The sequence below is a fragment of the Miniopterus natalensis genome, chromosome 1 (genome assembly GCF_054644295.1).
Source record: "Miniopterus natalensis isolate mMinNat1 chromosome 1, mMinNat1.hap1, whole genome shotgun sequence".
NCBI lineage: Eukaryota > Metazoa > Chordata > Mammalia > Chiroptera > Miniopteridae > Miniopterus > Miniopterus natalensis.
Genome location: NC_142081.1, coordinates 24,448,024 through 24,463,918, shown reverse-complemented (window position 1 = coordinate 24,463,918; position 15,895 = coordinate 24,448,024). Strand labels below are relative to the sequence as shown.

The window sequence follows — 15,895 nt, the reverse complement described above, 5'->3', positions numbered from 1 at the left end:
GTTCTCTCTTTCTCTCTCTCTACCCCACTCTCTCCCTCCCCTTCCATTTTCTCTAAAAATCAATGGAGAAAAATATCCTTGTGTGAAGATTAACAACACAAAAAAGAGTTTGCTGAAGCAGCTATTGTGCAGAGATGAAGCTTCTTGCTTGCTCAAGCTCAAGTTTTCCTGTTAGAGGCAGACATGCATAGAATCCAGATCTCCTGACCTTGAACTCAGTGAGCATATATTTTTGTTTTGACATGAGAATTCATTCTCTTTGGTCATTTTTGTCTCATTTCTTGCTCAACCTTTTTTAATTTCAGGGAAATAGAGGAAAGGGTGGTTTAGAATTGGGGTTTTGGTGAGGTTTTAAAGTTTATTTTTAAATAGGCAGTCTTCCCAGACTGACTGGGAATGTAGCAGAAGGCCTGAGAACCAGGAAGTGACACAGACCTGTTTATACCATCCCATTTGCAGGCCTTTGGAAAGTGATCCACAGAGATGATAAAAAGTAAACATAACTGCACCGGCCAGTTCTCTTGGGTTCACTATTTTTGAGACCTGGAGGAGGTGTTTCCTGCACAGTTATGAGTACTTTGAAAACCAAAATCTAGTACTTAAACATCCCCTTGCGTAAATATGTATATAGACAGATTTATTTCTTGTTACCAGACAGCAGCATTCCACGGGTCTTGGCAGACAAAACTATCACTTCCCCCCACCCCCCCTCTGCCATCCTTTTGGTGAGTTATTCTTCCATTTCCTTTTCTTTCTTTATAATTAGCACTGTGTGTGCAAAACTGTCCTGAGACCTCACTAAATATGTGCATGACTTCAAGGTCCAGCTCAAAGCTTTTTCTTTTCACCTTCCCTGTACTCCCAATCTTTGTTCCGGTCTCCTCTGTGTTCTCATAGCACTTTTTAAACCTTTTTATTGGGTCCTAGTAACAAGTCCACAGTGTTATACAGACAAACATATAATTCCTCTCATGTGAATTGTGAATTCCTTGAGAGTAAGAACTGTATCCTACTTCATCTGTGGTCACCCAGCCTTGTACTGAAGACAGCTGGTAAATATTTAATTTGCTGAATTGTAGTATAGTCACTGCAAACACAGTGCCCTAAGAAGTCAGATTTAGCACATCAGCTCCTCAGACATATTTGCCAAGTGGGTATTGAAGCCTGCTCCAGTCAGTTCTGATGGGAACCAAACAGAGGGGTGTGATGACACATAGAAATATCTCTGGGGTCTGCAAACCAATTATAGGTGCTTTTGCCAAGCACCTGTTTTGCTGCTTGGCCAAAACTTTAGGTTTTATATCTGCTGCTAGTTTGCCTTCTCGTATTGCCTACACAAATTATCTTTTGGACTTAATGTTTTTTCTCCCTTCAGAGAACAAGTAAATGTTGAGCACTTTGGGGCACAGAAAGAGGCAGAATTGGTGGTCTCTACAGGAACTTACTGCCTGCAGTAAATGTAGCATATAACAGTTAAGTAACTGTGAGTAGATCCTGGGGAGGGATATGATTGGTTGTCCCATTCATGGTCCAGGCAGTTCTGCTAAAGGCTCAGAAGAGCCTTTCATGATTGTGGACTGAATTGATGTGTTTTCCCAGAAGACAGGCAACTAAGCTTGACCATGTACAGGAAAGGCTTCTAGGCCCCTTGGATTCCACTTACCTGTAAAATGGTGGTAATAGCACCTACTTAATGAGGTAACAAGTCTCTGTATGTGTGTGAGTGTTATGCGTGTGTGTATGTGTGTAAAACACACATGTAAGCTCCCTGCCTTCATCCTTCCCTACAACATATTCAGGCTAGTAGACTTCCTAGGTCCTTGAGACAAAAATATTACTTTAGTGTAGTCATATACACAATTATTTAATTTGGGGGGAAGGATTGCCAAGTTCTTTAAAAATATTTTTATAATGTCATGGGAGAAAACCATGGCAATGCACTTGTTTAACCTGTTGGTTGTTCTTTTGTCTAAACTAACCTTATGTTTTGAGCCTAGTTGCAGGGCCTATATTTCCAGCACATCTGAAACAGTTCCCTTTGGGAAACTAGTGGGGGCTCAGTCATAGGATGTTAGAGGAGAAAGGGGCCTTAGCTGGCACTGATTTAAGGGCCCACTGTTGCAGATACTGTCCTGCATCCTTCATGTTCATCTCCTTTCTGAAACCGGACAACAATGGGTCTGGGCTGCTTATCACCACTTGAGCCAATTAAGCAGAGACAGGGTTGAATTGTATAATCATGGTCAACAGAGCATGATCAACATCTCTGCCCCTAACATTTCTACCCTGTAACAACTCAGTGTTGTGGGTATTGTTTATCCAATTTATAGATGGGAACTGAAAATAACTTGCCCTAGACCACCAAACTAATAATATCCAAGCAGATGAGAGATTCTGGCCCAGTCTGGAGGCATCTTTCCACAATCGCAGCTTCCCTAAGAGATATTTAGTTGAACTGTTTCATTTTACTGATGAACAAAGAGGCCTAGGGAGGCAAAGGGATTTTTCCTATTTCAGCCTATCAGTGGATGAAGCTGGGCCTAGAGAAGTGGTTTCCTGCCTTCAGTGTTGGAAATTTATGGCCTGAGCCAAGTTCCTCCTCACAGGCACTCTGCCTTCTCTCTCCCTTTTTCTGTCCTGTCCTGGGTCCGCCTTGTTTTGTTCTCTTTGGTCCTCTCTTGCATCTTTTCTCTTTCTCTCTGGGCTGCTAGAGCTCTGCATTAATCCTTCTGTGTGTGGAGGCTGGGTTTTCTGTTTTTTTTTTTGTTTTTTTTTAAGACGTAAGTTATTTTTGGAAAGCATTTTAGGAACATTGTGTACAGATGGCCTATACACATGTACTGATGGATTGATTAAGCTCTAAACGGGAAAGTGGAGTTTCCTTAGTTCTCTGCAATGCAGAGGGAGATAGATGTTAGGATAGATGTAGAGGGGGACAGGACTGCTTATGCAGAATAAAGAGGCTGGATTTCACATTGCTTCCTTCCAGTCAGAACTTTTATTGACTTGTGTTTTCAGAGGAAATACTTCTGGGCCCCTCCTATTCCCTAGAAAACATTCCAGATTTCTCAGAATTGAAAGGGCATTTGGGGATCATCCAGGCCCACCCCTGAGGACCAGGAAGAATGATTGATTTAGCTGAGGCTAATTCACTGTGGGTTGGTAGAGCTGGAACTTAAGGCTCCCTTCCACATTCAGATTCATGCTGCAGTCATCTTGCTGTTAGGTTCTAGAAGAGAGATGTTGGAAGCTGTTAAAGAGAAGGCTTAGGGATGGGATGGTGTTCCTGCTGTCTAAAGCCTGAGGAACAGGGTCGGGGGGAAAGTGTGACAACCAGAGGATGTGATGAGCAGTTCTCTGGGAGCAAGACAAGGATACAAGGAAAATTAGAGCAATTAAAAAAAACCTCTGACGCTTGGCTTACCCGGGCTAAATGACTTAGAGGAAAATCAAGGGTTATTATTGTGATTTGTAGGAGGTGAATTTTATCAAGAGTTTGTTGTTTGTGTCTTCTGGGCTTTGGAACTGGTGATTAGAAGGAAATGGATAAGGTAACATTCTGGTTTTCAATGATCTCAAAGTCCAACAGAAGGCTCTGTGCATGTTGAGGTACTCAGATGTTAGTGGCACAAAAGAAGGGGGAAGAAAACAGAGGTTAGCAAGATTGAAAGGAGACATTTATCCATAGGGGGAAAAATAAACTGCAGACATCTAAAAGCAACTTAATTTTGTCATTTTGGGGGGATGAATGGGAGGCATTAAGATTTGATCAACATTTAGAAATCTTTTGCTGTTGTGGCCCAGCCACTTTACAGCGGGTGGAGTAAAGAGGGGAGACGTTGAAGGGAAGAAAAGGAGAGGTAAGTGAGGGCCTCCCTTCTCTTATCACACCTCAGGTGAACTTTGGACTTCACAGTGTTAGGACTTCTTATCCTTATACTCTGAGATGTAATTAACAAATTAAATTCTGTTCACAACTTCATGAACTACTCTTTGTCTTCCCCATCACATGGCAGTAGCAGGGTCAGGGAAGATGATTAAGCGAAGTAATAAACTTTCTTATTCTAGACTCTCTACCACTACCATCCCCTTTCTGGATTAGTTTGAGGGAAGAAAAGGATTTATATTGGTTTTACTGTTCCAGTCCTCTCTCTTAATTAATGGAGAAATGGGCCAAGGTTCAGGAAATAACTTATCCTCACAGAAGTACAGAGAAACCCACCTAGAATCTGGGAGCAAAGCTTGTCAGGACCCTTTTGCCTCCACAGAGGAGAGCTCAGTAGAGTGTGACTCAACCCTGTCCCTCCAGCAGGACTATGACATTCTCTGCGGAGTATACCGTTATATAGCCAGGCAGATGGCCTGAGGAGATGTGGACCCCAGGGTGTCTAGGGGACAGGGTGTCCTTGCTGTTTCATGGCTGGCCCCACCTACTACTGCTGCCTCCCTAGGCTGTGAGCTATTCTTTAAGATGACTTCCAGGACAACTTTAATCTTACTTTGGTTAACCCGGAAGCATCTGTGGCAACAACAAACAAGCAAAAATGTGAACTTTGGGCTTGTGTCCCAGGTTCTCCATAACACCATAAACCTACCGTGCTTGTCGTCATCATTTCTATGATAAGTTTATCAAATAGCCTTTTGCTATCATGACTTCTTGGAGAAGCCTATAAATACAAAGACCCTAGTCTTTTCCAGTTTACAGAGTCACCCCTCATATTGTATCTCTTTGGGCCTCACTAGAGACCAGTAAGATATTCAAAGCAAGCAACATCCCCAATTTACAGATGAGGAAACATAGGCAGAGATGAGGTAAGTGGCTTCCCCAAGATCACAGCCATGGCTTAAGGGCAGTGTTCTTCCTCTTTGAGGGTCATTGTGGACAGGAAATGAGTGTTCATGACATCACATTCAGCAGAGCACAGTCACTCAGGTTTTGATGTTCTGGATTTACAGAGCTGGGAAAGGCCAGAACCTGCCCTTGAAGGGCTGACAGTCTAACTCATGGGGTCTCCCTTTACCACATTCTCTTGGGGCAGCAGCTCTAGTTCCAAGAAAGAAAATAAGAAGGATGAATACAGATTTTCCATCACTCCTCACCCTGTGTTTTGGAGGGGAAAACTGGCTGCTGAAGGAAGAGATTGCGTATACAAAGAGAAGTTTGGATGCCATTGAGAATTCTGTGGCCGAAAGAGACCTTAGAGTCTTTTTGAGATGTGGAAATGGCAGCCAGAGAGTCATGACCCTTCTCTTTTCTTACCTCTAGGTTTAGATGTTATGTGCCTTGTTAAGGGTGGGTGAGTGCAGTTTTAGAAAATGAAGCTGAGTTCCAGGTTCCTCATTAATCATAATTTTTCCCCTCTTTTATTTTTTACTGTGGTAAAATACAAATGAAATAAAATGAACCATCAGCCATTCTTAAGTGTACAGTTCAGTAGTATTCAGTACAGTCATAATGTTGTGTGACCGTTACCACTGTCTATCTTCATAACTTTTCATCTCTCAAAACTGAAATTCTGTACAATATAACTTCCTATCCCACCCTTGTGATAACCCCTATTCTACTTTCTGTCTCTACTTAATTATAATTTTTTTTAAATTAGGGGAAGTGGTCACTAACATACCTAAGGAATACTGAAGTGAAATGTATTCTTTTTTCCCCTTAAGTTTTTGCCTGTGTGTTTTTCTAGGGATAATGAATACCTACTCTTAATTTGTTCTAAAGTGTGTTTGTTATTTGATCTAAAGCCGCAATTCAAGGACAGGCTGGCCTGCCTGCCTTCCTCCCTCCTGTTCTCCCTTCCTCCCTTTCTTTCTGTGTTCAAAACAGATTCTTTCTTTAAATTACTGGATGTATATTGTGACCTTTCTCCACAGTAGCTAGATTCTCCTGTTGTGGGCGATACCCTAAGGGTTGTGGGGATTTGCTTTTCTCTGTATTATTTCTGAAGCATTGACCCTTGGCCCAGACTTGCATGTAAACACTCCATTGACTGTCCTTCATTCATCTTTCTCTTTTTTTTGCAAAGGCCCATTTTCATCACCCCACCTGTTGTGTACTTGATCAGGTCTTCATGGTGGAATTAGTCCCTTGGCAGTAAGGGAGGAGCCAGATGTTTCTTTAAAACAAAACAAAAAAAACAGGAGTTCATATGTGTGCATCTTTCCCCCAAGTATATACTGGCTCCTCCACATGCAGCCACAACAGGTAACCCTGCCATGCAGTCACTGTTTCCTCAAGGCAACAACCAGTGGATCATGAAGAATGATACCTGCTTGTGCCACATCACAGCAAGTCCACACAACAGATATTTCTGTAGTGAATGGATGAAGCCGATCAGAGTGGCGCTTTGGGAGTCAGAAGGGGGTTAGTTCTACTGGAGGTGGGCGTGGTGTGAAATGTCAAAAAAGAATTCTTCCAGAAGATGATCCTGTGCTGAGCCCTAAAAGTGACTGTATTCCTGGCAGAGGGAGCAGTCAGTTTTATTTGAATGTCAGTTTGTTGAGGGAAGAAACAGGTGGCCTACAGTTCAGCCTTGCTACATTAGTTTTTATTTTATATTTTATCTGTTTGAATAGGTAGTGCATGTACAAGATACAATACTCAAGGAGATTAAAAGGGAATACATTCAGTGAAAAATTAGTTTCCTTCTCTGTTAACCACTCAGTTCCCCTTCCTGAAGGCAGTTGTTAGCTGCCAGTGTCTTGCACATTATACCAGAGGGATTTTCAATGCATGTAGAGGGGCGCATGTGTGTCTTTTAAAAAAACACTCAGACACACAAATGATTTTCTTCACATACTAATATTGGAAGTGATTCCATACTACTACAGACTGAACTTTCCAGTTCTTTTTTTTTTTTTTTATCACCTTAGGACACTTTTTCTATTGCTTTTTGGAGAGAGTGGCAGGGGGAGAGAGAGAAAGAGAAACATCGATTAGTTGCCAGGGATCGAGCCTGCAACTGAGGTACGTGCCCTTGGTCGGAATTGAACTGGGGACCCTTCAGTCCACAGGCTGATGCTCTAATCACAGTGTCAGACTGGCTAGGGCCGCAGTTCTTTTTAAGCTGCTGCATAGTATTCTATTGGAGGGGGGTGTGGCAGCTTATTTAACTAGTTCCCCTTCAACCTTTTGCCAGTACAAATAATGTGTTGAATATCCTGCATATATGTCATTGTACACATGTGATTTCTGAGGACAGATTCTAGAAGTCGTATTGATAGGTCAGAGAATATGTGCATTTTGACAGATATTGTCAAAGAGCTCTACATTAATTATAAAGTACTAAATTTAAGATTCTTTACCATTTAGCATTTCACTCTCCCCCGGTCTTCTAAAATCCCTGCCAGAGTGAGCTTTCTAAGTGAATTTGGTGTAACTTCCTGTTTCTAATGTTTATAAACTCCATATGGTTTCAGGATACAGTTTGAACTCCTTTGCCTAGCCTCCGCCTCTAGCCTCTGCTGGGGTGCTGTGCTTCCATTACTTTGATCCCCCTGTATTCAGTATCTCCTTTTTTTCCTTTTCATTGGACACATCCTTTTGCAGTGAGCTTAGCATCACCTCTTCTGGGTAGCCTTTCCTGATGATTTCTACTCTTGTAAGAACACCTAAGCACCCCTCTACTCTGGCCTCATTCATTCACTGCAAAAATATTTGTTGTGCACATGCTGTGATGTCATTCTCAGTTGTCATTCTCGATGATCCACTGATTGTTGCCTTAAGGGAACGGTGACTGCCTGGTAAGGTCACCATACAGCTGTGGCTGTATGTAAAACAGCAGCACCAAAGGGCCCATTGCTAACTAGCTGGTGGTCCTGAACATGTCCTTTAACCTTTTCAGACCTTGGTTTGGCATTGTCAAATGAGAGGATGAAGCCTGATGACCGACCTCCAAGGTCCTGCAGCTCAAATCTTATTATTACTTACAACAGCAACAGCAGGCAGTGTTTACTGAGAACTTGCAAAGTTCAGACACTGTGTCAAGTACTTTGATCCTAATCCTTACATTGACCCTATGAAGACAGTATGGTTACTGTCTCCATTTTACAGATGAGGAAACAGGCTGAGAGAGTAATTTGGCCATAATAGAAGAAACATTTGAATTCTGGCATTCTGACTTTGGTTCTTAGCCACATAAATATATACACATTCCACACGTTTACATACACACAGTTTTGTGTCACTCACAGACTTCACCCCTGGTGCTCTCCATGAACCATCCTGTTCTACAAATGTAAAGACTTAAGTTGGAGTCTGGGTAAAAGCTGGGGGTAGAAGACTGTAGTTACAAATATTTGTGGGTAGTGGGTAAGGACCCAGTGGTTAGCTCTGTTCCTGAACCCCTAGCTCATACTCATTAAAGACTGTGACATGCTTTTCCTTTGGGCTGAGACAACTCATTGCTGTTTGCAGTAACACTCTTTTTTCAAAAATCCTTACCCGAGGATATGTTTAGAGAGAGGGAAGGGGAGAATATGGATGTGAGAAAGAAACATTGATCAGTTGCCTCCCATATGTGCCCCGACTGGAGATCGAACCAACAACCTAGGTATGTGCCCTGACCAGGAATCAAACTACAACCTTTTTTGGTGTATGGGGTAATGCTCCAATCAACCTAGCCATCCGGCCGGGGCTGCAATAACTCTTATTTTAAGGGGAGCATAGGCCTGAGTCAAGGCTTCAGACATGGATTAAAGTCAGGTCTGGATAATATCCCTGACAGAGTCTCAGGTGCATCCTTTTTTAGGGTTGTAGATGGCAGGCTCCCCTATCTATTTACGTAAGGTCTTCTTAATGGAGATGGAGGTATTATGGAATTAAAATAAAAAAGGAAGTGTAATCTTATTATTTGGAATACCTGTTACAAACTAGGATAAATGAAATCAAATGAGTTAATAAGTAAAATATAATATGTATATATCATAATGTATTATCAGTCCAACTGCTTCCCTGAAGGCATGTAGAAAAACTTTCTTAAAAGTCTTGACCTCTGTTTTTTAAATTTTATTTCTAAGATACTGGTTTGTGCTCTTCTGAAGTCTCTGTCTGAACTAGAGTGGGTGGTGGGGCCAATTAACAATTGTGGCCATCCTCCCCCACACATTGTCAGGGACAGACAACAAGTATGGCTTCTGGGATCGCAGGTGTATTGGGTGAGCTGTTAAGTCAGAGTCAGATCCTCGGGCTCATCCAGCCTCAGGCAGTTGAGCAGGCCAAGCTGGGGGCCCTTGGCTCACACTGCTGCATTCCTTCTCTAGGCGGTGTAGTTCTCCCTTTAAGACACGCATTCTCTCTCTCTCTCTCTCTCTTTTCTTTCGGTTAAGTTGGACTTACTCTGAGTCCAGGTGACAAAGGCAAAGCCAGACACTGGTGTAGCAGCTCTGTGTCAACTGTTCCCTCTCTCCTCCTCTCTGCTGGAGCCTCCAAGGCAGGCAGCCAGGAAGAGCCAGGGCAGTCTCTGAAAGCTTTGCTGTGACTGACACATCTCCAGGTGAGCCGGTGCTTGTCTCTTTGTCCTATCGCAAGGATCTGGCTCCTAGGTACTGACACTGAAGGCAGTTTGCTGGAGGCCTTGGTATTTTCCCAGGAAGGAGTTGAAAAGCCACTTATGTGTTTGTCTTTTTTTCTGAAGGGAGGGATTCAGTTGCTAGAATTTTTTCAACTTTGTATGTGATTGTGGCTTCTTTACCAAAGTGCCTGTTTATGACTAACATATGGATAAAGTTTTCACTTCACTTACGTCTTTGTTTTTCGTCTGTTTTCTATAGGTGAATCTACACCTGGCTGACTTTGGAATTCTTCTGGATTTTAATTTTTTTCTTTTTAAAATAACTTGGACGGATAAAAGATGTGCCATGGCAGGATAGCACCAAAGAGCACCTCAGCATCTGCCGTGGCCTCTGTGGGACATGGAGTGTTCCTTCCACTGGTGATCCTTAGCACCCTCCTTGGAGACGGACTTGCCTCAGGTGAGTCATGGCCTGCCTTCTGTCTGTGGGAGGGAAAAGACACAATACCTTTGTTTCTCCTGAAAGCTGGGATAGGGAATTTTCTGTCAGGTATTTATAAGGGAGAGCAGGGTTGGGGGCTTTTGTGCTGTGGTATAGCAGGGAGTCAGTACTGCTGGTGTGGCACCAAGGGGCTTAATGAGCCAGATGGAGGACGATTGTGTAGGAAGCTGCTGGTGATGACATGATCACCCCTCTCCCCAGCTGTAGTTATCAGCAGGATGGAGGTGTGGAATTCAGACGGTGATGTGCAGGTAAGGGTACAGGCTTTGGAACCAGACTGCCTGTGTTCAGAACCCGTCCTACTGTTTGCGGGCTCTGTGACTCTGAGCAAGTCTCTTTATTTCTGTAAACCTCAGTTTCCTCAGCTGCAGAATGGCAAAATAATAGTACCTATTTCATAAGCTGGTTGTGAAGATTGAGATAACACAGTAAGCACTTACTGATTGTTAGCTCTTTATTATTTGTTTCTTGTCTTTCTGGGATTTTGTTGTTGTTGTTTTCTCAAAATGAGTACAGAGTTGAGGTATTGTAACTTAATGAAACACTACCTAGTCATTGACACTACAAACTTTGTGATCTTGGACAAGCCACTTAACCATTCTGTGGCTCAGTTTCCGTATCTGTCAAATGAAGGGATTGACCTGGATAAGCTTTAAGGTCACATCTAGCTCCCTCAGTCTATACTTTCATGATTCTAAGGACTTTCTGGTTGAAGATTGTAAGCTAGAAGAGTCCTAATGGGCTACAAATGCAGCAGTGAACCCTTTAGGGTTTGTATGGTCATTGTTGCCTTCAGCGGTGCTCTGAAGACTCTTCTAGGTTCTCTTCATGTGGTCTTCTACACCTGGTATCCTTTTTCGAAAGGGCATATTTGGGTGTGTATTGTAGGCCTCTGGGTGATGCTACAGAACCCTGCCCCTGTATCTGTAAACGGGGTCTCAATTAATTATGATTTAGCTCACCAGTAGTGGTGCCCCTATCAGAGTTCATTAGGTACATGTATATAGCAGTTTTCTTTGGCCAGCGTTCTCTGGAGAGGGATCTTAGCTAGATTCTGGAAGGGGTCTTGGAGGAAGGCTGGTGTGATGCAGTGTGGCTTTAAGGGTCTCTATAGCTCAGTGTTATCCCATTCATTTCCTTTCTATCAACTTTCACCACCCACTTACTAAACACATACAGATAATGGTGCAATCTCATTTAATCTTATTTTTTTCTTCTGAATTTTTGGGAGAAACAATTACTAATTCATAGCTTTCCTCACCACAGCAGATTTCTGCTGCTGCTGCCATCTCTCAGTCATCTCATTCTGACACTTAACCGAAACCTTCCCATAAACCTGAGATCTCATTGTCTATGGGAGCCCCTGGTACAACCAAGATTGGTGCCCCACCATGTGAACATCATGGTTATGTGAGGTTTCAAAGGAACAGAAGGCCAACCTACACCAATGTGCAACAAAATGAATCATGGCTTACATTCATAGTGCCATTCCAAAGCCAGAGGAGGCCTCGAGAATGGTAGTCATAGAACCATAGAATGTGGAGACCCTCTCTTGTTCACTACTGTATCTCAAGTGGAAGTTGGCAAACTGGTCCACAGGCCAAATCCTACCTTCTGTCTTCTTTTTCTATAGCCTGTGAGCCAAGAATGGTTTTTATATTTTTAACTAGTTGAAAAAAATCAAAAGAATAATATTTTACGATATGTAAAAATTATATGAAACTCATATTTCAGTATCCATAAATAAAATTTTATTGGAACATAGCAGTGTTCATTTGTGTATATATTGTCTACGGCTGCTTTTGTGCTACAGTGGCAGAGTTGAATAGTTGTCACATAGACTGTGGCCCCCAAAGCCTAAAATATTTAGACTTTAAAATATTTTGCCCTTCATAGAAGAGATTTGCCATCCTACCCTAGCCCAGAACAAATAGTGCTTAATAAGTATGTGCATGAATGGAATGACTGTCAGAGCAGGAAGGAAGCTAGAACTGGTCAGAGCTAGGAAGGACTTTAGAGGTTGTACATTTGCCCAGGGTCTTAGGGCCAGGACCAGAACTTGGCCTAGTGCCTGGTACACTACCACAACCATCCTCTTCCAAGACTTCGTTGGGGAAGCTGTCTCATTTTGTTACCTGGCAGTATTAGGGTCTGCCTTCTGTGTCTGAAGTCTTTAGTTTCCTTCATGAAGCCATACCCCCACCTCACCTTCCTTTTTATGGGCTTCACCCCTGCCTCCTCCCATTTTCCAACTATCCATACCTTCCCAAGTCTCCATCCAAAGTCTGAAATCAATTACAGGGACTGATGGTTCCAGACTGGCTGGATAAAAGGGATTATTATTCTACAGTGTGGAAAAATATATATCTATAGTGTGAGCTTAGCCCAGGATAAGAAAGTTTTCTCTGTTGTTCTCTATTCCCCCATCTGCAAAGAATCCTCCCTCCCCTGCCGACCTCCCCGAGTCTGTCTAATCCCCATGAAACATGTGCATTGGCACACAGCAGGGTACATGAAGGGAAAAGGGGTTTTGCCATTTCTTAGATCCAGTGCACCAAGTTGCTGCCAATATTTTTCCCTCTCTTGAGTGGTTTCTGAGGGAAGGAGGTGCCCAGTCCTTGGCCTGAAACCCAGAGCACACCTGTATGGCCATGCCTGCCGTGAGTGATGTGCCAAGCAAGCTTGCCGAGAAACTAAGATTCTCTGGTATTCTGAAGCCAGGGAAAGGCAATTTAGTTAAGGAAAGGTCCTGTCTTCATCATCCTGCGTTTCTTGCCTTCTGTAGCTGTCCCTGAACACTCATTCTAGAGGCATTTTAAATGAGGTGCTTGTAAACTACACAGCCTTGTTACCCAGTGGATTCTAGTATACCCTAAATATGTTTGTGTGTATATGCACATTCATGACCTAAAACCCCACTGGACATAGGTAAGTGTGCATATTCTGGGGGCCAATTTGTCTGCATGGTCTCTGGTCCTAAATACTAGTCACCCTCTAGTCTTGGTCATACTTGCTCAGGTGTAGAAGAAGAGAATCATTTATAAAGTGGCAGTTGAAAGTTCTGGAATAAAGTTATGTCATGTTTGGGATTCAATTTTTCGTTCTGATTTATCTATAGCTCGAGGTTTGTTGTTATAAAGGAGGTGTAAGAGTGGCACTGGGTCTAGATTCCACCTAGGTCATTCCTTTAGCAGAGATGGAGGAAATTGAGTTTCCTGTTTAGGAGTGGCTAAAGGAAGCCTATCTTACTCTTCACACCTGGTAACATCATGCAGGGGAAGATCAGAATTAAAAATAAGATCTATGCTCATTCTACCCAACTTGCCTTTGTGGGGGTGGGGGGCTAGAGAGGAATTAGGATCCCGGCTATATGCAGCCTCTCTCAGATTTCTCAATTCCTTCCCTTTACCTGTGACCTTCAGAAACTTGCTGTATGACCTTAGGCAAATCTACTTGACCTCTTTGTCTCTTCTATAAAACAGAAACAAGATACTTAAGGATGCTAGTTTGGTGGTATGTAGACTAATAAAAATGATTGGAAGGCACTTGACTATAAAATATGCAGTGTAATTCTCAGATACTAACAACAACAGAGATGGTATGTGACCTACTGTTGAGTCATGCTGGGCAGGAGACTATGCAAATAGCATCACTTACTATCTTTCAAAAACAAAACTGAAGATGCAAAGTCACTTTTTGGGTTGGGGATAAGGTGTCACATTTGACCAGTTGAGGAAGGATTGATTACTTCTGGAATCTCCTTTGTCTTCCATGTTAGCATAGTTTGATGGTCTCAACCAAGTTGGCTTGCTGACTCATATAAAAAGCTTTTGATTTTCACTTCCCACCTTAGCATATTTACTGAAAAAACTCAGTATTTTATTAGTTTCTGACTTTATTCCCCTTAAAATGTTGCCATGACACTTTAGGCCATGTTAAACATCACATAAGCACCTAAAGCAAATTTAAAGTAGCGGGGAAAGCAGACATCTGTATTCCTACATAGCAGAGAGAAAGCCAGGCTCTTTGTTCATTGAAGATGGAAAATGTTGAGAACTAGGCTCGAAGGGAGACGATGTGCTGTGGCCCTTAACATTGCTATGGCAGAAAGATGTTGGCAGGGGGCCCTGGCTCACCTCCTTGTCTCTGAGGGACCTGGAGTCAGAGATAATGTTAACTGACCTGAGAGGAGAGGACCGGTAGGAAACTGATGCACATAGAGCATTATTTATTTGTCAGGATCTGTGTTATCATTCCATTTAAAGCTCTCATACTGCGTTTGAGCTAGGTGATCATGTATCCACTTTAAAAATGAGAAACTGAGGCACAGAGAGGTTAGATAACTTGCCCAGAGACAGGCAGTTGTAGGTGGTGACGCTGGTTGGGATTTGTGCCCAGTCTGTCTGACTCTGTTGCCCATGATCTGCTGGGAACTACACTCCCTGTGCTGAGTTGCAGGCTCCTCTGAGGCCCATTCCTTGTGTTGCTCTATTGGAGGACTCAGATCCACCTTTAGAAGATTATTTTGACAAAGGAAGACAGACACCATCTATTTTCTGTCCTGGGTATAGGATGCAGGAGTTACCGTGCTTCCCTCTGTGGTGGTTTCTGTTCTCTTTTACCATGGCCCTTGGTTGTTTGGATCTCAGTTTAGGCGCAAGATTTGCCAAGGTAGTTCTGTTCTTGGGAAGGATCAATAGGGACCACAGCAAATTGTTTGCTAAAGGAGAATGTAGTTCCCAAAACATCCGCAGAGCATCTTCCTGCCAGCTGCAAACCTGCTGACAAAGTGATGTAATCTCTCCATGGTGCAATTACCTGTGACTATAAAAAGACTTGAGGATTGTGGTAGGAGGCTGGATAGATCATTATAGAGCTTGTCACACCCTGGTGTCATGAAAAGACATTGAGAAATTATCCTCTGCAGGCTAATTGATGTGCCATGTTTAGGACATTGCAAACACATGATACAGACCTTGCACTGTAACTTTTGAACAAAAGAAACCAGAAGTCCACCAAACTGGAACCAGAGTGGGTCTCAGTTGGGTTAAAGCCCTCATTAAACCCAGATTCCACTTGCCAAGCAAAGGTGCCCCACTATCACGGGCTAACTTTAGAGCTTGGAAGTTATCCTATTTGCTCAACTCTTTCTGCATACAAGGGTCACAGAGTGCTAATAAAGAAACTAAGGTTAGCACTCAATCTTTAATCCTTCTAGGTAGGTTTGCAGATGAACTCTTCTCAGCATATCTTACCCGCTGAAAGATTCCTTTCCTCCCCATCACACAGAAACGTGAACCTGCAGAGGGTTTGAACAGCTCCCCCAGTCCAGGTGGCTTGTGCTGCTATCGCTGGCTGCCTGGACTGTGGCCAGATCAGGAGTGACCTTGGCCTACCTCATGTTTAGTTTTGGGACTTAGAGGGACAGCAGCATTTAGAGACAACCTGTCTGTGGTGTGGTATGAGTGAGAGAGGTGTTGACTACTGACTTCTCCCAGCCCTGTTCACCCACCTCACCTTAAACAAACCTAAAGCATGAAATGTGAATTCACTGTAGGATGAGGGTGAGATTACAACTATTGAAAAACCTTAGGGTTTCTTCACATAGCTGTCTCTTGTCAGGTGGAATAGGATTCAATTCATAAATGGCAAATACCTCCTGCAGCCAATGAGGTCACTAGTACAGCTCAGTATAATAACTAGCTGTCATTATGCTACAACCCCATCCCTTGGTTTTTAGAGAGTCAGTGTAGTCTGGTTAAAAGAATGGACTCTGGAGTCAGAGTGCCTGGGTTCGAGTACTGCTTCTACTCCTAACTACCTTTGTTACCTTGGATAATTTTCCTAACCTCACTATCAATGTTTCCCTAGAATAGGA

General features: G+C 42.9%; 1 protein-coding gene across 4 annotated transcripts in view; it reads left to right on the top strand.

Moving 5' to 3' along the window:
• SUSD6 (sushi domain containing 6) overlaps window positions 1-15,895 on the top strand; it is an 89,607-nt gene that overhangs the window by 30,085 nt on the left and 43,627 nt on the right. For 3 of the 4 annotated variants that reach the window (XM_016223848.2, XM_087819591.1, XM_016223851.2), the window contains exon 2: window positions 9,775-9,975. In XM_016223848.2, coding sequence (XP_016079334.1) covers window positions 9,855-9,975 — 121 coding nt within the window. In that variant the 5' untranslated portion in view covers window positions 9,775-9,854. Of the gene's footprint in view, window positions 1-9,325; window positions 9,498-9,774; window positions 9,976-15,895 lie in introns of those variants that run through there. The other variant, XM_016223849.2, reaches the window with a different exon arrangement.